The 26,379-nt window shown below is 33.6% G+C and overlaps 1 protein-coding gene across 1 annotated transcript; it reads left to right on the top strand.

The window, feature by feature from the left end:
- Positions 1-1,247: 1,247 nt before the first annotated feature.
- LOC125836060 (EPIDERMAL PATTERNING FACTOR-like protein 2) lies at positions 1,248-1,938 on the top strand. The gene is made up of 2 exons (XM_049515145.1): positions 1,248-1,350; positions 1,672-1,938. The coding sequence occupies exons 1-2, from the start codon at positions 1,248-1,250 to the stop codon at positions 1,881-1,883; spliced, it is 315 nt and encodes a 104-aa protein (XP_049371102.1). The 3' UTR covers positions 1,884-1,938.
- The last annotated feature ends 24,441 nt before the right edge of the window (positions 1,939-26,379 follow it).

Here is a 26,379-nt window from a genome sequence, read left to right as displayed (position 1 = left end):
ATTTTGATGAGTATGATTTAATTTAATTAGTTACGGTATGACTCAATTACAATAAAAAAAATTGTCAAGTTTTTATTAGATTATACATACATTGCATGGATATCTAAGGCTTTTTTGTATGCAACATACATTGAAGATGTGTTGAGAATAAAGACTTGCTTGAATCATAATTGACTAGATTGCAGAAAGATTAACACAATAATGATAAAGCACATAACTTTAAATTTACTTATAACTATATTTTTCATAGTTAAATTTTATCATGTTCATCATTATCATGACACAATCATTTTCAAAATATAATAAATTGTGTTGTTCTGGGTTAAACATTTTAAAATATTTTTTACAGTATATAGTAGATATTCTAAATCAAGGTTGAATTATTTTACAAAGAAAAGTAAATTAACAATTATGATTTTTACTACAGTGTATCTAATATGGATTTTTTTTCTTCTTCTTTTTACTTATTCATCTTTTAAGTCTCTTTTAAAATCTCATATATGAAGATAATAAAACACATTAATGGAGTGTGACATCCAGAAAAATAATTTCTTTCAATCATAAATGCAGTGATATAATCCATAATATTTAGACCAACCGTGATAAATTGTAGGCCCTCTCTAGTCTTAAGCCTATTGCATACATTCTCTTTCTCTTACTTTAGGAGAAGGAATTAATGGAGGTCAAAATACCGGTAGTAATAAGTTGACTATTATTGGACAAATGGAGTAATATATACTCCTTCCTTCTCTCCCTAATTATTTGTTCATTTTTATTGTCCCTAGTTATTTGTCTATTTTGACAAATTAAGAAAGGATAATTTTTTACTTATTTATATCCTCAATTAATTACTTTGACAAAGGAAAAACTTTTTGAAAATCTTAAGTTTTTAATTCATTCACATCATAATTAGGAGTAAAATGATAAACTCCCTATGTCAAATATTATTTTCTTAATAAGTGTATCAATTTAAAAGCAGATAAGTAATTAGGGACAAGAGGGAGTACAATTATGTTTGGCCCTCGAGACAGGTTCAAGAAGAGAGCATTTATTTCTAAACAACCAACAATATCATGTCACGTAGAAATATGTCACTATTATGCAAGATGCAAGGGGGACACCCTCTATGCTCCACTCTAATTTATGAGTGAATTATTTGTTGTATATTTAATGGTCTGTCTCTTAACATTCAATAGGGCTGCAAAAATAGGACAAGATTTATGAAAATTTGAAAGTGTTTGCTATTCATGGCTTCATTCACTAAATATTCAAGTCAAGAGCTGAGAATTGTAGTAGTAATTGCCAGTGGACTCTTGATCAGTGCCTTTATATGTCATGTTCCAATTACAGGTCAGTAGTATTTTATTAAATGATACTTAATTATTCTCGTAGTGCTTTAAATATGCATTAAATTATTTTATTTATAAAAAAAAGTAAAATTGATGCCATCATTATTTTCCTCTTCTCATGCTTTACTCATAAAAATAATGAAGAAGAAAGAGAAGAAGATTGGTGTCTACAAATTGCAAATAGTCATGGTTAAAAGTACACTATTCTCGGTATCTAAATTTAATTGATACTCACATTTTACATTTAACGAAATGATTTATAAGTACACAAATATTTGTAATTTAAATGGTGAGTCGATCAATGAGATATATTGACGTACAGGTGGTGTTGAGGTTTCAAATTGGGGAGTGAAGGTAGGATCAAGGCCACCAAGGTGTAGTGTTGACAAATGCTTCAACTGCAGCCCTTGTATGGCTACCCTAATTGCACCCATTCACCAAGGAAAACACAAAGTTTCTTCTTATTCTCAACATGATACTTATTATCTTCTTGCATGGAAATGCAAATGTGGTAATAAGATTTATCACCCATGATTACTCTATTAGTATATATTTTGTAATTTTATACCTGAAAAATATCGTCTATGCCTTCTTTCTCAAAACAAAAACAAAAACAAAATGGCAGATGCTTGTCTATATCTCTATGTATTGTTGTATAGTTTGTTATGTATTTATGAAACATGAGATTTTCTCTTATGATCAATTTAATTTTTTTAAGTCCATATCCACTTTATTCATTTAATTAAGAATATTCTTATGTACTTGTGTAAGTAAATTATCTTATTGAATCAAGACAAAATGTCATAATATCTTTTGTTCCTTGGTTTATATGTAAGCGTGAAAATTAAATTTTCTAATTCTATTGTATCGCATAATAGAAGTGATAATCATAGTTTGTCTTCTAGATTGACTAGATCGGATTCATCATATATCTCCCCTGTTGATTATATTGTGCAGGTTCCTTCAAGAGCTTCTACTTCTCAAATTCGAGAAAATTATAGATGTGATAATATAAAAATTGATAAGGATAATATTGCCAGACCTATTCCTAGATCTAGCTCAGATTTGGATATAACTGAATCTGAAATGAATTTTCCAGATGGGTTATCTACATAAACTGTTTTTATGATGTCTGACAAATCTATTGACTTTAGTCCGGGATCACCGGCAAGAGAAAAGATTTCGAAAGAATTTCAGAATTCTAAATGGAAACCTTTCCGAAAATGGTTTTTTGAAAATTTTAATAAAGATGAACAAATGAGCTTTCAAGATGATTTTTATAAAGATCTTATTGAATCAAGACAAAATGTCATAATATCTTGTGTTCCTTGGTTTATGTGTAAGCATGTGCATAATTACATCTCTATGATACAAAGAGACTTTACTTTAAGTAACAGAGAAATTAATAAGTCAGTATTTCCTCCTTTACAATCTTTTCAAATTAATAAAAATGATAAGATTGTTAACTTTAATGCTTTTTCAAAATTATTTGAAAATGATACTGTCTTAGTTACTACACAGCATATCAATGCCATGATTAAGCAAAAAGAGTCGGTAATCCATCAATAAATTTGAATTTTCAATGAGTGCTATTACACTCTGATAGTTCCATTACTCTACAAAGAAAAACGTCCTTGTAGAATCTGAATGATGTAAGAGTCTTACATTTGAGATTCTGGAGTAAGGTCCTGATGGTTTCGCTATTATCAGACCATCTTCCTGAAAAATGTTCTATAATATTAAGAACCAAAGTATAGGTAGCGTTTTGAGTCAATCCTTGATCTTCTTGTTTGACTGCTAAGAGAATTTTATCCTTTTGCTCCTGATTGAGATAGTTATCCCTGATACCAAAAGTAGTAAGAATATGAAGTTTCTGATTAATGAAATCTCAGAAAAGTATGCCAGGAAATCGATTCAAAGGATGTACTACTATCCTAGACCTACTCCCCAAGATGTGCTCCTTGAAGAGCATGAACATATTATAACTAATAGTTATAATGGGAAAGAAATCTATGAATGAAACATAGATGGGTATACAGATAGACAGATCTATACGACCGTACATAGAATGCTCATGTACGGTACTATCTGTAAGACGAACAAAAATAGTAATAAAACTATTGCTGATATGATAATAGTGGGATTTAACGGCCAATTAAAAGGTTGGTGGATAACTATCTCAATGAGCATACTATTTCTTTGCATGACAAGGTTGATAAACTTGTTTTTCAGCTTAATTCTAGTTCTAAAGGTAAAGGTAAAGTGGCTCATGCCAGCATCTAGCCTCCCCCTGATATTGAAGATTTTAAGCTGAAGGATTTCTCGGACTTAGAGAATTTCTTAGAAAAAACTTTTAAAGGTAATAACCTTAAGCCCTTAAAGGTTAATAACCTTTTAGAGGGAGAAAGTAGCAAGAATATGGAGTTTCCTGATGAGATTAATAAAATCTCATAAAAGTATGCCATGAAACCGATTCAAAGGATGTACTACTATCCTAGACCTACTCCCCAAGACGTGCTCCTTGAAGAGCATGGACATATTATAACTAATAGTTATAATGGGAAGAAATCTATGAATGGAACATAGATGGGTATACAGATAGACAGATCTATACGACCGTACATAGAATGCTCATGTACAATAATATATGTAAGATGAACAAAAATAGTGATAAAACTATTGCTGATATGATAACAGCAGGATTTACCGGCCAATTAAAAGGTTAGTGGGATAACTATCTCAATTTCTGAAACTTCATCATTAATATTATTTTTAGGAAGGGCTGCTCCCTCAATAACCCATTCTTGTGGAAAATCAAATTCTTTCCACTTAATCGGTCTGCAAGTGAAAACCTTAGATTTTTCAAAATTAGTTTCTATAAGAATTGTCTCATTTTTGAAATCAATCATTTTACACATAGCATTTAAAGTGTGTAAAAGCTTATAATAAATTCTATAACAAATGCAAATAACTTCAATTCCAGGCATATAATCATAACCATGAAGTTTAACATTAAGCATGAGAGAACTAAGAGAATTCTCATCCTGTAAGGAAATCTGTAAATTAGGATAAGCATTGAAATAAACTGATCCATAAACTAGACTAGTTTGAATAGTCCCTATAAGAGATTTCTTCCAGTTATGATTTCTACCATCACGTAAAGCTGCTATAAAACTTTCAGGTAGACCACGCAGGGTGAGGGACTTAAATGCCACCTGTACCAAACCAATATGCATAAAACGGTAAATACTGATGATCACTATTAATAGTAATAGTTTCCTCTGTGGTTTTAACCATCTGTTTGAGATCGAGATTCTCAAAGGTTCCCATTTGGTATATGATTTTGGGAGGTATCTTAGGAATATTCCATTTATTAAGTAGATCTAGATGTTGCGGTATATCATATTCCTCTTTTCTACTATTTTTAACAGTAGATCTTCCTCTTATAATATTCATAGGAGTAAATAATGCGTTGAACTATAACACCTATCGATACTAAAAGTCCATGGCTCTGATACCAAATGAATAACGGATCGATCGGTCAAGACTACAAGGAACCTTTAGAAACATAGGAAATCCTGGCAATAATTTATGAAATTCCCTACTATCCGGGTCTGCCCTGCGCCTTCTATGGCCAACGGGTAATCCAATGGATTCCTTCGGTAGCCTTTCATAAACCTGTCTGGATAACCTATGTCTGACCTCAGTCTAACTGTTCAAACTGTCTCCATAATCGACACAAACACCATTTCTTATAGTAACCTAGTATGTTATAGTTCAACACCAACAGTTTAGCCTATCATTTAGGCTAAGTACATAAAGAAATAGATAAAAGAAGAACACAAAAGAATAGAACCTAAAGTCGAGCTCCAAACCCGTCAATGTACAAACCAAACTGAAAGCTTTTTATTCAAACTTCCGGGAAACTTACAAAGGAAAATATTACAATATTTAAAGATAGAGAGAAAGGGGCTTCTCTGAAACCTGCCTCCTAACTAAAACTTACATCCTCTTATATAGAGGTTCTAAATCATAAAAAAAAACAAAAAAAAGGATGGCCCACACTTTTATATTGGCCAATAACATAACAATAAGACCGACAAACAAGGTGTGGTCTTCTTTATTATAACACATGACCGACATAACTTTCGGCGTCTACTCATCTTTATTAAAAATGCTTTTACTTTATTTAAAGTAGTTTGGCGTATTACCCCTATCATTGAGTTTTGTGGGGTCTTCATTCACGTTTTCTCCTTACCATTGCATGTGGCTTTGGTGAAGGATTCCTCCACTTGCACTTGGAATTTCTTGAAGAGGGCATCAATATCAACTTCTTCTGTTCTATGATCACATTGGGCTTCTCCCACCATACACGCCTTATCATCCTGGTTGGTGTGGCTTGCTGATGTCATGGAGATATCATCCCCAATATCTATATCAAGATTTTTTACTAAGTCTTTCTTGACTTCTTCCATGTAGAAGGCTATAGCCTCCAATTTGGATATTATGCCCTTCTTCTTGTGAAGCTTCCTAGCAATTTTTTAAATGGGCTAAGAATATCTTCTTGCGGTTTTGATATTTCCAGGACATGATATTTATTAATCAAATTATTTATTAAGTCCAGAATTTCATGGCCATGAACCTTGCCTTCAAGATCTTTGCTAATCAGCTTGCTCCAAAACTTTGTATATAATGTTTGTTGCAGGCATGGTAATTCTTTAGAAGTATTATGAAATTCTACATTCTATTTCATAATCCATGGAATAGAAAATTCTATAAAAAAAAAGTACATAACAAACATCCCTTCGAAGAAGATATTATCTTGCTCCATATTTAAAAGCTTGGGGATATGCCTATCCATTCTGAATATAAACTATTGTATTGTTCCGGTAGAATTTTTATTAAAGGACCATATAAAGTCCACCATTTACAAAATCAATTTGGGATTGGCTGAGTAAAGACATTTGAACAAATTTTTATAAACCATGAATGCTTCTTATTAGCATTCTCATATAATAGAGCTTATTGTCAACATAATCCCAGTAATTGTATTTTACTGCAATTTTCTGTTCAGGATGGATATAATCCCTTTCTTTTAAGGGGCTCATTCCCCATTCTTCCGGAGTGAGAACCTTCTTTATAATTATCTTCAAAAAGTTCTAAACTTTTCTTGTATTAGCAGGGTAAAAATGTTGGAATTCACCTGACACTGCAGCTGAGAGTATCATCTCAAAATGCATCCTGTATTTATACGCGATTGTAGTATAGCAAATTGAATCTAAATACCTAGCCATTAATTTCCAGGGATCATGTTTCTAGCGTAAATCACTATTTTTTAAAAAGAGTATAACTTCCTTCTTATCATTTAAATCAAACACTTCTGTGCTTTCTTCATCCGCTAGAACTGTGGAATAAGTTGGAGGAGTATTATCCGTTTCCTTTTTAGATTTCATAAAATCCAGGAATTCCTTATACATAGAATGGTCATATTAAGACCGCTATCACTAGTAGAAGCAATATTTATTACTACTAGTTGTTTGTTTCCTAGCTGAGCGAGGATATGACCCCCTCTTGTTGTGCCGCGTCCCCTTCCCTTCCTTGAAAGTGGAGGCCATGAAGGTCTCATCTTGAAAAGAAGAACGACAATTAGTCCAAATATTCTCTAGTCAGAAAATCAGGCAGACTATTATCTGAACCTTTCTTATAATGAATCTCAAAATCAATAGGTGCAAGTGACGCTTGACACCTAGCAAACATCTCCTTAGAAACATCATGTTTACAATCTTTATTAAACATGAACTTAGCCGCTTGGCAATCAGTTTTTATAAGAAACTTTTGATTATAAAGATCTCCTTGAAATTTGAGAACACTTTTCACTATAGCCAAAATTTCTTTAGCTACAGTGGCATAATTCTTTTGAGCTGCGTTCTTTTTTTCTCAATAGAATTGGACGATATAATGTCATTTATTATTAGGGGAATATTGCGTCAATACTCCAACGTATCCTATATCTGAAGCATCGGTCTCAACCGTCTTTTCCCAATTTGGATTGGCTAGAATGAGACAAGGAAGATGTTTAACCTTTTCCTTAATCCTTTTGATGGCTTCAATATGATCATTCGACCAGGATTTTGGATTGTTCTTAAGCCTATCGTAAAGTATAGCCGTATCAATAGTTAAATATTTTAAAACGGAGCAACATAATTAAGGCTTTCAAGAAATCTCTGCAATTGAGTCTTATTAGTAATGACATCAGGGAATTTAGAAGCAAATTCAATACTCCTATTAATAGGACTAATATTTCCTTTCTCAATATAATGACCCAAAAATCTTACCTTGGTCTGAAATAAAGCCATTTTAGGGGCAGATAAGACCAAGCCATTCTGAATGATATTTTTCTTGAATAAATGAAGATGTCGAAAATGGGTTTCTATATTTTTTGAAAATACCAAAATATCATCTATATAAACTATAATGAAATTACTATATGGCATGAAAATATCATTCATGATTTTTTTGGAATTCTGATGGATCGCTTTTCAAACCAAAAGGCATAACGTTCCATTCAAACTGACCCATAGGGACATTAAAGGCTGTTTTAAACCTGTCAGACTCAGCTATTTGAATCTGTCAATAACCTGATTTCAGATCAAATTTAGAAAATATGATTGCATCATAAACTCTATCTAATAAATTATTGTTATTAGGAATAGGGTACATGATCCAGTGCAATGCTTTATTAAGCGCTTTATAATTTTTGACCAACTTGGGGGCACCACTTTCTTGTTCTGCATGTTTATTAACATAAAAAGTTGTACAAGACCATAGGGACTTGGAATGCCTTATCAGGTCTTTCTGAAGCAAAGACTCAATCTATTTCTTGTATAATTCCATATAATCTGAATTCATATGACAAGGTCTTGCTTTGGTAGGAATATTATCCTCTACAAAGTTATCCTCATACGGGAGGCTAACAACATGCTTCTTTCTATTCCAAAAAGCATTTGGGTGGTCCCCACAAATATCAATGGAGAACTGATTCTGTAAAATAGTAGTCTTATCCTGCAATTTAGGATTCTGAAGAGTATTATCAATCTCAATGCTATTTATTTCTTCTTTTATAAAGCTTACTTGATTATTTTTCAAAATCAATTTCGAGGTTAATTCATTAACCATCCTCGTAAAAGATTTAGTAATAAATTCTAGTATAAAAAGTTTATTATTCCAAGTACCAATAATTTTTTCATTATCCCAATAAGTAAGAGGAAAAATATCATTGATAAAGGGTACTCCCAAAATAACTTGGTTAGTGATATCTTTCACTTAAACAAAGCTTTGAGGAACACAATTTTTTCCTTTGCAAATAAAAGCTTTAGGCAATTTAAACTCAATATTCATCTTGCTTCCATTTGCATATCTCAAGCTATGAGTAGTTTTATGAAAATACCTTGAAGGGATAAGTCCTTCTTGGATGCAATTTAAATCTGCTGCACTATCGATAAGAGCAATGAATTCTTTTTTATAATTGTAATCTATTAAAAGAGTGATTTTCGTATAAAACTTTTGAGAAGTAAATGCTTTCAAACTTTGTAAAAGATCACCTTTGGTATTACAAAAATTCAGGTTCTTAAGGAAATCAAGGTTATTACTTTCTCCTTCACAAGAAAATGAAGACGCTGAGTTATTACTCAAATGCTTCCGAGTTTCAAAACTATCAAGTTGAACTTCTATGATGACATTCATCTCCTTGAGGTGTCTAATATCCTCCTTGAGATTATTAATCTCCTGTTTCAGATCATTGATTGTAGTAGGAGAGCTTATTAATTTCCTCCTTTCCGTCAATAGGTTTTTAACCTCTGCCATGGTATATGAACTTTCTTTAGTAGGAACTTCTTCTTTGATATGATTCTCAGAGATAGACGTATTACCAATCCTATCAATAATTTGAGCTCTAATAGCTGGATCTTTTATACTTTGTAAAAGCTCTATTACTTTGTCATTATCAATGACATTGAGACTCAATTCTTTGAACTGAGAATAGATCTTATAGAGATCATCTTCCTCTTCAGCCTCCTTGTCACATTCTAATCCTTGTTGGTAAGGTAAAAAATCTTCATCTGAAGACATATAATCTTCTTGGTGAAGATCTTTGAGATATTCACTTGTAGAGGAATTTTCCTGGTTGCTATATTCTAAGTCTGATTTTTCCGAATCAGAGTTAGCATTATCTTATAAAGAGAATCTTTAAGATTATCCTCTATGTCAAGGCTTTTTATCTTTTTCTTGACTTTGCAATCCCTTGCATAATGGCCAAATCTTCCACATTTGTGGCAAGTATCTAACTTGTCATATTTGCTCTTAGATTTATAAAATCTTCTCTCGCTTTTCTTTCCTTCAGCCCTTCTTTCTTTTCTTTCAATTTTATTCCTTTTCCATTCGTTATAATCTTTCTTGGAAGATCTATTTTTGGAAGAATGCTTTTCTTTCTGCTTCTCCTTTCTATCCTTAGAAGCAGGTTTGGGAATGTCTAGAGCAAATTGTTCACAAAATTCTCCCAATTGTTGTCTTTCATTAAGACGGTGTCTTTTGATCTGTTGATTTAACTTAATTTCATTGCATAAGGAAAGTCTTTCCTGTACGCAAACACTTATTAGCTTTCCATATGTATAGTCATCATAATTGATACTATGTCCATCTCCTCTAAGGATCTTTCTAACTCTTTCAGCAAAAAGAGCTGGTAATCCATCAATAAATTTGGATTTCCAATGAGTTCTATTACACTCTGGTAGTTCCATTACTCTGCAAAGGAAAATGTCTTTGTAGAATCTGAATGATGTAAGAGTCTTCTGATGGTTTCGCTATTATCAGACCATCTTCCTGAAAAATGTTCTATAATATTAAGAACCAAAGTATAGACAGTGTTTTGAGTCAATCCTTGATCTTCTTGTTTGACTGTTAAGATAATTTTATCTCTTTGCTCCTAATTGAGATAGTTATCCCACCAACCTTTTAATTAGCTGGTAAATCCCGTTGTTATCACATCAGCAATAGTTTTATCACTATTTTTGTTCGTCTTACAGATAGTACTATACATGAGCATTATATGTATGGTCGTATAGATCTATCTATCTGTATACCCATCTATGTTCCATTCATAGATTTCTTTCCATTATAACTATTATTTATAATATGTTCATGCTCTTCAAGGAGCACATCTTGGGGAGTAGGTCTAGGATAGTAGTACATCCTTTGAACCGGTTTCCTGGCATACTTTTCTGAGATTTTATTAATCTCATCTGGAAACTCCATATTCTTACTACTTTCTCCCTCTAAAAGGTTATTAACCTTTAAGGGCTTAAGGTTATTACCTTTAAAAGTTTTTTCTAAGAAATTCTCTAAGTCCGAGAAATCTTTCAGCTTAAAATCTTCAATATCAGAGGGAGGATGGAGCTGGCATGAGCCACTTTACCTTTACCTTTAATGCTTTTTCAAAATTATTTGAAAATGATACTGCCTTAGTTACTACACAACATATCAATTCCATGATTAAGCAAAATAATTACGCAAATTTGTATATGAGTATTTTGGGTGAGCATATTATTTCTTTGCATAACAAGGTTGATTAACTTGTTTCTCAGATTAATTCCAGTTCTAAAGGTTCCTTGTAGTCTTGATTGATCGATCCATTATTCATTTGGTATTAGAGCCTTTTCGAAACCTATTGACGGAAAGGAGGAGATTAATAAGCTTTCCTACTACAATCAATGATCTGAAACAGGAGATTAATAATCTCAAGGAGGATATTAGACACTTCAAGGAGAAGAATGTCATCATAGAAGTTTGACTTAATAGTTTCGAAACTCGGAAGCATTTGAGTATTAACTCAACTTCTTCATCTTCTTGTGAAGGAGAAAGTAATAACCTTGATTTCCTTAAGAACCTAAATTTTTGTAATACCGAAGGTGATTTTTTACAAAGTTTGAAAGCATTTACTTCTCAAAAGTTTTATACGAAAATCACTCTTTTAATAGATTACAATTATAACAAATAATTCATTGCTCTTAGTGCAACAGATTTAAATTGCATCCAAGAAGGACTTATCCCTTCAAGGTATTTTCATAAAACTACTCATAGCTTGAGATCTGCGAATGGAAGCAAGATGAATATTGAGTTTAAACTGCCTAAAGCTTTTATTTGCAAAGGAAAAAATTATGTTCCTCAAAGCTTTGTTTTAGTGAAAGATATCACTAACCAAATTATTTTGGGAGTACCCTTTATCAATGATATTTTTCCTCTTAATTATTGGGATAATGAAAAAACTATTGATACTTGGAATAATAAACCTTTTATACTAGAATTTCTTACTAAACCTTTTACGAGGATGGTTAATGAATTAACCTCGAAATTGATTTTGAAAAATAATCAAGTCAGTTTTATAAAAGGAGAAATAAATAGCATTGAGATTGATAATACTCTTCAGAATCCTAAATTGTAGGATAAGATTGCTATTTTACAGAATCAGTTCTCCATTGATATTTGTGGGGACCACCCAAATGCTTTTTGGAATAGAAAGAAGCATGTTGTTAGCCTCCCGTATGAGGATAACTTTGTAGAGGATAATATTCTTACCAAAGCAAGACCTTGTCAGATGAATTCAGATTATATGGAATTATGCAAGAAAGAGATTGCGTCTTTGATTCAGAAAGGCCTGATAAGGCATTCCAAGTCCCCATGGTCTTGTACAACTTTTTATGTTAATAAATATGCAGAACAAGAAAGTGGTGCCCCCAAGTTGGTCATACATTATAAAGCGCTTAATAAAGCATTGCGCTGGATCTGGTACCCTATTCCTAATAAAAAGGATTTATTAGATAGAGTTTATGATGCAATCATATTTTCTAAATTTGATCTGAAATCAGGTTATTGGCAGATTCAAATAGCTGAGTCTGACAGGTTTAAAACAGCCTTTAATGTCCCTATGGGTCAGTTTTAATGGAACGTTATGCCTTTTGGTTTGAAAAGCGCTCCATCAGAATTCCAAAAAAATCATGAATGATATTTTCATGCCATATAATAATTTCATTATAGTTTATACGGAAAAGGGTTAAAATTGCCCCTGAACTATGCGAAATAGACCACTTATACCCTCCGTTACATTTTGAGATCAAAAATACCCCCGCTGTTATCCCTAGAGACCACAAATACCCCTCAAAAGTTAACAATTCAAATTGTTAATGACATGGCAAGCCATGTGGACTGATCTCGCCACCTAAACTGCCAACTAGGATTTCCAACAATTAGAAATCCTTCTAAAATTAGAAATAAATCTTTTATTTTTAATTACATAAAAAGTATTTATATTTTTAATTAAAAACTATTTATTTTTAATTACGTAAATATATACCACTCTTTATTAATATTTATATTTATTGCCGTTAAAAGTTATTTTTTCATCGTAGTTTAACTATTAACCAAGTATATTTCCACTTGATAAATAACTAATATATAATATATCTAACTTGATAGGATGATTTTTTGTATAACATACCTGTATCTTCTGTATGTATGAGGGAAAATTTACAGCTCGATAATATTAACTTTGTTCTTGTTTTTTTTTGTTGGATTAATACAATTTTAGGAGATTTAGATTTAAAAAACAAGTTAGTGGTAATCCTAGTTGGCAGCTTAGGTGGAAGGATCAGTCACACATGGCTTGCCATGTCATTAAAATTTGGGTTGTTAACTTTTGAGGGGTATTTGTGGTCTCTAGAAATAAGAGTAAGGGTATTTTTGAGCTCAAAATGTAACAGAGGGTATAAGTGGTCTATATCACATAGTTTAGGGGCAATTTTGACCCTTTTCCGTAGTTTATATAGATGATATTCTGGTATTTTCAAAAAATATAGAAACCCATTTTCGACATCTTGATTTATTCAAGAGGATTATCATTCAGAATGGCTTGGTCTTATCTGCCCCTAAAATGGCTTTATTTCATACTAAGGTAAGATTTTTGGGTCATTATATTCAGAAAGGAAATATTAGTCCTATTAATAGGAGTATTGAATTTTATTCTAAATTCCCTGATGTCATTACTAATAAGACTCAATTGCAGAGATTTCTTGAAAGCCTTAATTATGTTGCTCCGTTTATAAAAGATTTAGCTATTGATACGACTATCCTATACGACAAGCTTAAGAACAATCCAAAAGCCTGGTCGAATGATCATACTGAAGCCATCAAAAGGATTAAGGAAAAGGTTAAACATCTTCCTTGTCTCACTCTAGCCAATCCAAATTGGAAAAAGACGGTTGAGATCGATGCTTCAGATATAGGATACGTTGGAGTATTGACGCAATATTGCCCTGATAATAAATGACATTATATCGTCCAATTCTATTGAGAAAAAAAGAATTCAGCTCAAAAGAATTATGTCACTGTAGCTAAAGAAATTTTGGCTATAGTGAAAAGTGTTCTCAAATTTCAAGTAGATCTTTATAATCAAAAGTTTCTTATAAAAACTGATTGCCAAGCGACTAAGTTTATGTTTAATAAAGATTGTAAACATGATGTTTCTAAACAGATGTTTGCTAGGTGGCAAGCGTTACTTGCACCTTTTGATTTTGAGATTCATTATAAGAAAGGTTCAGATAATAGTCAGCATGATTTTCTGACTAGAGAATATTTGGACAAATTGTCGTTCTTCTTTTCAGGATGAGACCTTCATGGCCTCCACCTTCAAGGAAGGGAACAGGACGCGGCACAACAAGAGGGGTTCATATCCTCGCTCAGCTAGGAAACAAACAACTAGTAGCAGCAAATATTGCTTCTACTAGTGATAGCGGTCTTAATATGAACCATTCTATGTATAAGGAATTCCTGGATTTTATGAAATCTAAAAAGGAAACGGATAATACTCCTCCAACTTATTCCACAATTCTAGCGGATGAAGAAAGCACGAAAGTGTTTGATTTAAATGATAAGAAGGAAGTTATACTCCTTTTAGAAAATAGTGATTTACGCTGGAAACATGATCCCTGGCAATTAATGGCCAGGTATTTAGATTCAGTTTGCTATACTACAACCGCGTATAAATACATGATGCATTTTGAGATGATACTCTCAGCTGCAGTGTCAGGTGAATTCCAACATTTTTACCTTGCTAATACAAGAAAAGTTTATAACTTTTTGAAGATAATTATAAAAAAGGTTCTCACTTCGGAAGAATGGGGAATGAGCCCATTAAAAGAAAGGGATTATATCCATCCTGAACAAAACATTGCAGTAAAATACAATTACTGAGATTATTTTGACAGTAAGCTCTAATATATGAGAATGCTAATAAGAAGCATTCATAGTTTATAAAGATTTGTTCAAATGTCTTTACTCAGCCAATCCCAAATTGGTTTTGTAAATGGTGGACTTTATATGATCCTTCAATAAAGATTCTACCTTAACAATACAATAGTTTATATTCAGAATGGATAGACATATCCCCCAAGCTTTTAAATATGGAGCAAGATAATATCTTCTTCGAAGGGATGTCTGTTATGTACTTTTTTTTTATAGAATTTTCTATTCCATAGATTATGAAATGGAATGTAGAATTTCATAATACTTCTGAAGGATTACCATGCCTGCAACAAACTTTCTATACAAAGTTTTGGAGCAAGCTGATTAGCAAAGATTTTGAAGGCAAGGTTCATGGCCATGAAATTCTGGACTTAATAAACAATTCGATTAATAAATATCATGTCCTGGAAATATCAAAATTGCAAAAAGATATTCTTAGCCCATTTAAACAAATTGCTAGGAAGCTTCACATGAAGAAGGGGATAATATCCAAATCGGAGGCTATAGCCTTCTACATGGAAGAAGTCAAGAAAGACTTAGAAAAATCTTGATATAGATATTGGGGGTGATATCTCCATGACATCAGCAGGCCACACCAACCAGGATGATAAGGCGTGTATGGTGGGAGAAGCCCAATGTGATCATGGCACAGAAGAAGTTGATATTGACGCTCTCTTCAAGAAATTCCAAGTGCAAGTGGAGGAATCCTCCACCAAAGCCACATGCAAAGGTAAGGAGAAAACGTGAATGAAGACCCCACAAAACTCAATGATAGGGGTAGTATGCCAAACTACTTTAAATAAAGTAAAAGCATCTTTAATAAAGATGAGTAGACGCCGAAAGTTATGTCGGCCATATGTTATAATAAAGAAGACCACACCTTGTTTGTCGGTCTTATCGTTCTGTTGTTGGCCAATATAAAAGTGTGGGCCATCCTTTTTTTTGTTTTTTTTTATGATTTAGAACCTCTATATAAGAAGATGTACGTTTTAGTTAGGAGGCAGGTTTCAGAAAACCCCCTCTCTCTCTATCTTTAAATATTGTAATATTTTCCTTTGTAAGTTTCCCGGAAGTTAGAATAAAAAGCTTTCAGTTTGGTTTGTACATTGACGGGTTTGGAGCTCGACTTCAGGTACTATTCTTTTGTGTTCTTCTTTTATCTATTTCTTTATGTACTTAGCCTAAATGATAAGCTAAAATTTTGGTGTTGAACTATAACATACTAGGTTACTATAAGAAATGGTGTTTGTGTCGATTATGAAGACAGTTTGAACAGTTAGACTGAGGTCAGACATAGGTTATCCAGACAGGTTTATGAAAGGCTGCCGAAGGAATCCGTTGGATTACCCGTTTGCCAAGGAAGGTGCAGGGCGAACCCGGATAGCATGGGATTTCATAAATTATTGCCAGGATTTCCTATGTTTCTAATATATATATATATATATATATATATGAAATATCAAAGATAGAACTTGAGCTTTAAAATAAACATTTATTTTAAATTATTTGGACAAAATGGCACAATATGACAACCTATAGACTAAATTAGCAGTAAATAACCCATTTTAATTTTTTTTTAGCAATACAGACATTGTTTTATTTATTTGACATTCGATAGTTATTTTTCTTTTTCTTAAAAAATGTATTTTTGTTCTCCTTAATTTTTCTCTAAACACGTTGGATTGCTCCTCTTTTTTCTTGAAAAGAAAAAAATTATTGTTCTATTATTCCTATTTTATCTCTCCTTTTATTTGTCAACCGTTTTAAAATAGAGTTCTTCTCTTGTTTGTCTCTCTTTTCTCTTTCTAGAATCTTTTCATACGTATATTTGTTTCTCTCCCTAATTTTCAATTCTTCTCATTAATTCAATCTGTTTATGAAAATCATATTTAACAATATGTTGTTTATTCATGGATACTTCTAAAAATCATATTTTATACATAATCTTGTTCTTGTCCAATTAATTGCTGAATTTCATGATTTGTGCACAATTTTGTTTTTGCAAAAATCTAGGTTATTCAACCTTTTTTTTTGTTTTCTTTCTAAAATCCTTTTCATATGTATATTTGCTTCTCTTCTAAATTTTCTCTTATTCTCCTTAATTCACTCTATTTATGCAAATCAGATATAACTGTATGTTTATCGATTGATCCTCCCAAATTTAATATATAATTATGTAGCATTTCTTGCCCAATTAATTTTGAAATTTTGTGATTTGTGGAATTAAAGGTTTTTAATTTTTTTTGGCAAAAATTCACGTTATAGTATTTGAAATCATTGTTTTCAATTTCATGGGCAAGAAAATTCTCATGAAATCCTCGTAAAAAATCAGAATGTTGATTTTGATGAATACAACCCAATGTATACCAATGAATTTCAATCTCAATTTGAATAAAAGTATACAAATTTATTAGGTGAATACAAATCAATGAATACACGGATGAATATGAACCAATGTATGCATCGTGCAGTTACCATATACATAAACAAAATCACATGTATAAATTATGAATAAATTTAATTTATATATGTATCATATTAATCTCATTCTTGTATTCATTATAGTAACTACAATTGATGGTAATAGTCTTATGTATACATGTTGCAATTACTGTATACATCACTACAATTCACACGCCTATGTTTATGATTATTGTTTTTGGTAATTAACTGTATATTCATTAATCACCAACTGATATTTACAAAGCATAACAAACTACATCACATTTTGTTAATCAAAGAAAACAAAACTCAAAGGAGATACAACTTCAAATAAAACTAAGATGTTGTAGCCTAGAACTCATGCCCTTAGGAACCCTCATACAACACATATAAGATACCTCTTTCGCAATGTGTTCAAAATTTCTACTTTTGTCTTCCAAAATCCTGTGATTTCTTTCTCTCCACATTGCATGGCTCCATTCTACATACATTAGCCTGAACATCTGCACAGTGAAGGTGTTGCCCCTGGCTTTCTCTATGGTTCTTTTCATATGTGTGGCCCTAGTGTCTGCAGTATAAATTGGCCATTTGACCCATGCCATCGGCTTCCCCAGACATCTCTTGTAAACTCACAGTAAACAAACAAATGATCTCTAGTTTCAAGATCATGTTGACATAACTTGCATTGTTGATTTATATCCATTCCCCATGAAACCAACCTATCACCAGTTGGTAATTTGTTTTGTAATTGGAGCCACATTGTAACAATGGCTTTTGGTCGTGCAGAATTGGCAAACATCAGACATTTCCAGAGCACTCTAGATTTGTTTCCAAGTAGACACAGGTAGAGGCTGCCAATAGTTACTTGATCATTTTGCTTCTATGTTTGCTCTAAAGTCAGTCTAGCATTAAGTATCTTCTTGACCATCCATGAAGCCTGCTTTGGAATATGTGCGATGAAGAACTGTTGATTCTTTACGTAAAATAAGTGAATCCATCTGATCCATAACTTGTCAGATTTGTGAGCAAGATCCCAACAAGTTTTGGCAATAGTAGCTTGGTTCCACAGCCTGATGTTAATGAGGTTCATGCCTCCAACTAATTTAGGTAAACAAACTTTCTCCCATGCTATCAATGCCCTCTTAGTAATAGTATTAGATCCTGACCAAGTGAAACTTCTATAGTATGACTCAATAAGTTTAAGAACTTTTGCAGAAATGGTGAAGAGTTGAGACCAGTAGGCTTGAATACCAAATAGCACAGATTGAACCAATTGCATTATTCCTGCATATGATAGCTTCTTAGCAGTCCATGAGGAGATTTTAGCAATAATTTATTCATAAGAGGTGACCACTGCATAATAATCAGTTTCTTGGTGGAAAGAGGGACACCAAGATATTTGAAAGGAAATTCACCACATCCAAAACCACTCTGATGGAGTATATTCAGTTTTTCTTGCTCAGGGACACCACCAAAATATATGGAACTTTTATTCATGTTTGCCTTCAATCCTGATGCCACATCCAAAACCACTCTGATGGAATATATTTAGTTTTTCTTGCTCAGGGACACCACCAAAATATATGGAACTTTTATTCATGTTTGCCTTCAATCCTGATGCTTGGGAAAGCATTGATAGATGATCTTTATAGAATTTTGATCCCCTCTACTAAAGAGTAATCTGCAAAACATAAATGAGTTATATTCAATCTACCACACTTAGGATGAAACTTGAACCCTTCAAATTCTCTAACTTCAGTAAGGCATCTACTCAGGTACTCCATAAATATAGCAAATAAGTATGGAGAGATGGAATCTCCTTGTCTAAGCCCTTTTGCAGCATTAAAGGGTGGTGTGGTCTCACCATTTACCATGACTGTATAATTCACAGTATGGACACATTCCATGATCCATTTGATGAATTTCTGAGGAAAACATAAATTCTCCAGAGCTTGTTCTAAGAAAGCTCAGTCCACAGAATCATAAGCCTTTTGTAGATCAATTTTTAGCATACATCTTGGAGAGATATGTTGTCTAGAGTATGCTTTAACCAGCTCAGTGGCAAGGATGATGTTATCAGCAATCTTTCTTCCTGGGATGAATCCTGATTGAGCTTCACTGATAATATAATGCCATAATTTTTTGCATCCTAGTAGCTATGACCTTTGCAATGATTTTGTAAATGATGGTGCAGTAAGATATAGGTCTACACTCTTTTATATTCAAAGGATTGGAATTTTTTGGGACCAATGTGCCATAGTGCAATTAACTGGTCTATACATTTTTCCAGAGAAAAAATTCTTTGATAGCCATCAACATGTCATCTTTAGTGATACTCCAAGTCTTCTTATAGAAATAAGCATTATAACCATCCACTCCAGGTGCTTTATCATCTCCAATAGAGGTTAGTGCTTTCCAGAGTTCCTCATCCATAGCATCTCTACATAATTCAACTCCTTGTTCATAAGTAATTGTGGGCTCTTTCTTCATAGTGTTTCTATCTACAACATACATTATGTAATTGCAAATTAATTATTGTATAATTTATGCATACATATTATTTGATTAATTATTTCCAATTATTTGATAATTAATACACGTTAGTTGAGTATTAATAATATATTTTCTTACCTTAAAAGTAGTCACAATTTTTTAATAAGTTATGTAAAGAACTTTTTTATAAAAAATTCCTTAAAGGTTGATGTAACCTTTTTTAATGGGTTAATTAATAAAAATATTCACTTCTTAAAAGTAGGCAATCGGTTTTTTAATAAACTAATTATAGTTGATTGGTAAATATAATTCATAAAATTATAATAAAATATATCTTTATGTTTCTGTAAATTGCGTTAATATTTTTTTTTAATAGACGGATAAATAAAGTTGAGTTTGAGAATTTAAAGAAATTGAAAATCTAACCTCCTTAACTCTAGTTAAAAACAAGGAAGAAAAAATAATCTCACATTTTCTTAATTAATGCTGGTTGGTTACACATGATTAAAACAAAAAAACTATAAAAAGTCAGTTATATTTCGTTTTGGATAATATGTGCTAATTTTTTTTAGACTATTAATTGTTAATTGTATATAATAGTTGTATGTCAGTGTCAATTCCTCAATCAACTAAAATTCAATCTTGTTTGAGTTTAAATTTTAAATTTTGTTGTAAATACATTAGTTGGTGGATGTCATGGATGACCTCACCTTGTTACTATAGCACTATGACTACTCCAAGTAATAATGCCTACAAAAGGTCATTGAGAGTAATGTAAAAAGACACCCAAAAAATAATTACTACTCTTATTTCTACTTTCTATTTTCCTTTACTCTCTTCATATGATTTTAGTATTTTGTTTTTATTTTATAACATTATCAGCACGAAGTTCTAACCACATGTTGATCTCTTACTCCAAAGGTTTTTTTATATTTAATTTCTTCACTAAGAAAACAAATAAGATATCATCATTGAGTAGTTTATAAATTTATTGATTTGGGTGATAAAAAGTAATATGTTTGATATAATCTCATATTGATTCCATTCTCTTATATTCTTCACTAAAATTCATTTGTTCTTGATCTTTTTTGGATGAATCTATAGTTATTTGTAATCGGCTATTTTCTTGAGGTGAGATGAAATTATTGAACTAATTGAATCATTGCTAGTAAGTTCTTTAACATTATTCTTGAAATTAAAAAGGCCAATAATATATACTATGAGTTTTAAGAATTTAATCAACTTGTTGGGTTGTTTCTTGTTCTTGTGATAATAGAATATGATTCTTGAAGATGTTGAGATTGCAATCTGCCACCATGAATAATTTATTGAGGCTTTTATATATTTATTTATACAAAAATATTTTGTAATATGAGAGTCAAGGTAAGTCAAGTTTGAATTTGATTTTTGTTGTGTGGTAGTTACTTTCTTTAGAACCATAGATAAGATTTGATTTTTATCATCAATATATTTATATTGCAAACAATTAATAGATGCCTTACATAAGATTCATATTGAATCACATACTTATCAATAAATTGGTGGAAATGCTTCTTATTTTACAAAAGGAATGGTATTATTGTTCAATTCTTATGTCTTGTTGAGATCTAATTGCATATTCTCCATTTTTGAAAATTTTATATTATTTTTCATTATAAAGGTGATGTGGGTCACCGAAGGAAAGTTGCAATTATTAAAACAACTCCACTCCCTCCTTGTAAAGGAGTTGTACTACTGCGGAAAAAAAAGGGAGGGACTATATGTAACATCTTGCACCTAGAAACTACCAGAAAGAGTTTAAAATCTGAAAATAATGATTTTTGGAAAGAATAAGGAAATCTGGAAATTTTGTCTAAGTTAAGAAAGTCAGTTTTGGCCATTTTCAAACGACCATAACTCCTAGCTCTGGATGAGTTAGAGCCGTTATTGAAATGGTTGGAAAGCCCTTGGAAATATCTTTCCAACGCCGCTGACTTTGCGAAATTCCGACATCATATGAGTGAGATATGCATTCAGAAAGTTGGGCTGTTGGATCGAGAAAAGTTTCAATCCGGATTTATGGAAGGGCAAAGTAGTCTTTTCTCTAATTAATTTACTAATTCATTTATAGGGATTTATAGGGGTAAAAACAGAACTTAATTCAGTTTTGAAAAGTTAGAATACGCTTAGGGCTTGGAGAAGAGAGAAAGAAAGAAAGAACGGGAGAAGAAGGCAAGAATTAGCCAAGATCATTCAAGATTGCGAGTGGAATTCATCCGGGGTGATCCTTATTAAGGTATGTGAGATTTCTTTCATGCTGGGTTAGTTCACCCACACACTAATTTGTTTCAATTCAGCGAAATTGGGGTTGTTTGAATGTTAAGAAAGTGAAATTCTTGAAGAACATTGTTGAATTCTTGTGGGTTGATTGTTGAATGCCTAGTGTTGAATTGATTTATGTTTTCGGGTTGTTTTGCGAGTTATATTGGTTGTATATTGAGGGTACAATTGATCCTAGGGGTTTGGGGAAAGTATCATGGAAGTTTGGAGGGTTTAGAGATGAAAAACGGAGGAGAAAAGTCGAGAAAACCTAGGTACAGGGGTTGGGGCGTCGCGCCTCTCAGCGCGCCCCAAAAGGTTCTCAGAGGTTTGGCCTCTGGCCCGTCGCCCCAGCCCGAGCGCCCCACCCAGCTCTCTAAGGTTTGGCGCGTGGTACCCCACGCCTCTCAAAGCGCCAGGGACACCAGTTCTCCCCATTCGTTCCCCACCTTCTCGTACGTGTTCCTAAGTGATGTACCTATGTTTCCTAGTCAATTTCAACACTCTAAAGTACATCTAAACATCATGAAATCATCCATAAACATGAGATCATGAACCTTGAATCCATAATTCAATTCAAGGAAAGTTAAGTTCAAAGTCAAAGAAGTTAAGAGTCAAGTCTAGAAGTTAAGAAGTAAGTCAAAGCAAAGTTTCTCAAAGTTCTCAAGGGTCTTTAATAATGTTTTAATGTCATTTTTAAGACTTAATTTTTGAAGTTAAGCAAGAGTAAAGCTATGGTTTGAAGTTCTTTTCTTCAAAGAGGTATATGGGGACTATGTATTCCCAAAGCAATTTAAAAGAAATGTTTTCACATTTAAACAAGATTGGAAATTGAGATTTCCAAAGAGCCTTCGGGCTAGTTTTCAGAAAAGAAAAATCGCTTTCTAAATGAAACAAGAAGGGAAACTTTGATTTCCAAGATAGCCTTTGAGCTAAGTTTTTTAGCACTAATCTCAAATCACAAAGGAAATATGTTTTAAAAACATAAGAGCCAGTACATTTTTGGGAGTAGTATTGAGCACCGAATTGGGGGAGTGTTCAAAGAACCCACAGCCCCCATAGAACCATGTAGCCATCATGGGTAGAAGAGGTTCATACTTTTTAGATGAATCTTTTTCAAATTAGACTAGTAGATCCATTAGGCAGTTCAGATTCTGTACCTTTGGCCGGGTATAGAATGCTCTGGCAGCGTGAGGTTGATCGTTGTATCATCACTATAGCTCTTATGTGATAGTTGTAGGTTAAAGTAACTCCCACAACAGTTATTGTATTTCTATATACATCAGTTCATTTGTATTTCTACATACATTTCAAAGTTATCGTATCTTTGCATACACACAGAATTTATAGCATGTTTTAAACAACTTTTCTTTATATTGCACTTGCTTTATATTGAAATGAGTCGGTCAGGTTGATTTGAGTGAGCCAGGTAAGTTATTCAGTTTCTTCAAATTCCTTCTAGCCTATGTGTGGTTTAGCATTCCAACTCACATACTCGTACATTCAATGTATTGATGCCAGTTAGCCTGCCTCTTACAGCATCCAGCACCTCGTTGATCCAGTTGAGTAGCTCAGAGTCAGTGGTGAGCCTCATTGCATTCCGGAGGACTCTTTTATTCGCTTTCAGTCTTTTATTCATTAGGATGTTGTGGGGTTTGTCCCAACATCCATCTCAGTATTTTAGAGGCTTCATAAACAGTCGGATAGTTATTAGTTCAGATGTTTTTCTTTATCTTTTAGATGTTGTTTAAGACTTAAGTGCCATTTTCGCCAACTTATTATTCTTTAAGTTATTATTTGAGACTGTTTCATTGAGTTAAGTCTTCCGCTGAGTTAAGTAAGCCAGGCCAAGGGTTCGCTTGGGGCCAGAAATAGTCTTCAAGTGCTAGTCCCGCCCAGGGTGTAGGCTCGGGGTTTGAAAACCTTGGTATTAGAGCACAGAGTTCAAGAGTCCTAGGGAGTCTATGAAGTCGTTTCTGTAGAGTCCTAGTTATCTATGTGAAGCGCGCCACATCTATAATTAGGAGGCTGCAACATTTAGGAAATTCTTCACTTCTTTCATATCCATCTCGTGCGTTAGAGTGTATCTCTAAAAGTTTCCCTCTAATTCGTGCTTGCGTGTGTTTTAGATAATCATGCCTCCACGAAGAGCAGTCAAAGGTTGTCCAGCTATGAGAAATGTCGAGGAACAAGAGTTACCTAATGCACCTGAAGTGCAACCTCAAGGAAAAGTTACCAATGCTGAGTTCCGTGACGCAATAAGGATGCTCAGTCAAGTTGTGACTAATCAAGCTGGGCAGCAAAGAGAAGCTCGACAAGAAGAGACTGACACTTCAAGGATTCGTGAGTTCTTGAGGATGAATCCCCCAAGTTTCACTGGTTCGAGCACTGCAGAGGATCCAGAGAACTTCATTGAGGAATTGAAAAAGGTGTTCGATGTGATGCATGTTATTGATATTGCGAGAGTTAAGCTAGCTGCATATCAGATGAAGAATGTTGCTAGGACCTGGTTTGATCAGTGGAAAGGGGGTAGAGCTGAGAATGCACCACTTGCGAGTTGGGCATGTTTTGAGGAGGCCTTCTTGGGACGATTCTTTCCCCGAGAACTGAAAGAGTCTAAGGTACATGAGTTTCTCACCCTAAAGCAGGATTCTTTGAGTGTGCATGAGTATGGGTTAAGGTTCACCCAATTGTCTCGCTATGCTCCTGAAATGGTTGCGGACATGAGAAGTAGGATGAGCTTGTTTGTTGCTGGTTTGGGTCACCTGTCAAGCAAGGAGGGCCGGGCAACAATGCTTATTGGGGACATGGACATCTCGAGGTTGATGGTCTATATGCAGCAGGTAGAGGAAGAGAAGCTGAGGGATAAGAAGGAGTTCAAGAACAAGAGAGCTAAGACAGGGAATGAGTCTGGGCAGCAGAAGAGTAATGCAAACCGGTCGTCTTTCCAACAGAAACATAATGGACCTGCTCCATTATCTGCTAGTGCACCTGCGCCTAAGAACAAGAATGAGTACTATGGTCAAAATTCCAGAGTTAAACCTACCTATTCACAGGGTAGTGTGGCGCAAGGGGGTGGTAGTAAGCCTCCTGCATGCGCCAAGTGTGGTAGGAACCATTCAGGTATTTATCGTGAAGGCTCCACTGGTTGTTTCAAGTGTGGTCAGAGTGGACATTTCATGCGAGAGTGTCCAAAGAACAGGCAGGGTAACGGGGGCAATAGAGCCCAGTTTTCTTCAGTTGCTCCACCAGACAGGGTTGCACCTATAGGAGCTACTTCTGGTACTGGCGGAGGAACAAACCGTCTCTATGCAATCACCAGTCGCCAAGAGCAAGAGAACTCTCCAGATGTTGTCACTGGCACGATCAAAGTCTTTACTTTTAATGTTTATGGTTTGCTAGACCAGGAGCAAGTTTGTCTTTTGTAACTCCTTATGTTGCAAATAAGTTTGAACTTCTTTTTGAGAAACTTAGTGAATCATTCAGTGTTTCCACACCTGTTGGTGAGTCTATTCTAGCAGAGAGACTCTATCGTGATTGTCCCATTTTCGTCAATCACAAGGGTACCATGGCTGATTTAATTAAGTTAGACATGGTAGACTTTGATGTCATTCTTGGTATGGACTGGCTTCATGCCTGTTATGCCTTCATAGATTGCAGAGCTCGAGTTGTCAAGTTTTAGATTCCTAATGAGCCAGTTATAGAGTGGAGTAGTTCAGCAGTTCCTAAGGGTCGTTTCATTTCGTACCTTAAGGCAAGAAAGTTGTTTCAAAGGGTTGTATCTATCACTTAGTCCAAGTTAATGACTCAAGTGCTGAGGTACCTCCCATTCAGTCAGTTCCTATAGTAAAAGAGTTTCTAGAAGTCTTCTCTGATGATCTACTCGGAGTCCCTCCTGAGAGAGAAATAGACTTCGGCATAGACATCATTCCAGATACTCGTCATATCTCTATTCCGCCATACAGAATGGCACCAGCAGAGTTGAAAGAGCAATTAAAATATCTATTAGATAAGGGTTTCATTTGACCAAGTGTCTCACCTTGCGGCGCTCCAGTCTTGTTTGTGAGAAAGAAAGATGGTTCCCATAGGATGTGTATAGATTACTATCAATTAAATAAGGTTACCATCAAGAATAAGTATCCTCTTCCAAGAATAGATGATTTATTTGATCAACTTCAGGGTGCCACCTGTTTTTCGAAAATTGACCTCAGATCAGGCTACCATCAGTTGAAAGTTAGGGAATGTGACAGTCCAAAGACAACATTCAGGACTAGATATGGTCATTATGAGTTCTTGGTCATGTCTTTTGGTTTGACCAATGCACCAGTAGCGTTTATAGATCTTGTGAACATGGTCTTCAAACCTTATTTAGATATGTTTGTTATCGTCATTATTGATGACATACTAATCTATTCAAGGAATGAAAAGATCATGCTAGTCATCTCAG

Source organism: Solanum verrucosum, unplaced genomic scaffold (assembly GCF_900185275.1).
Source record: "Solanum verrucosum unplaced genomic scaffold, falcon-dt-bn FXZP01000208.1, whole genome shotgun sequence".
NCBI lineage: Eukaryota > Viridiplantae > Streptophyta > Magnoliopsida > Solanales > Solanaceae > Solanum > Solanum verrucosum.
This window is presented reverse-complemented; position numbering and strand designations above follow the sequence as displayed.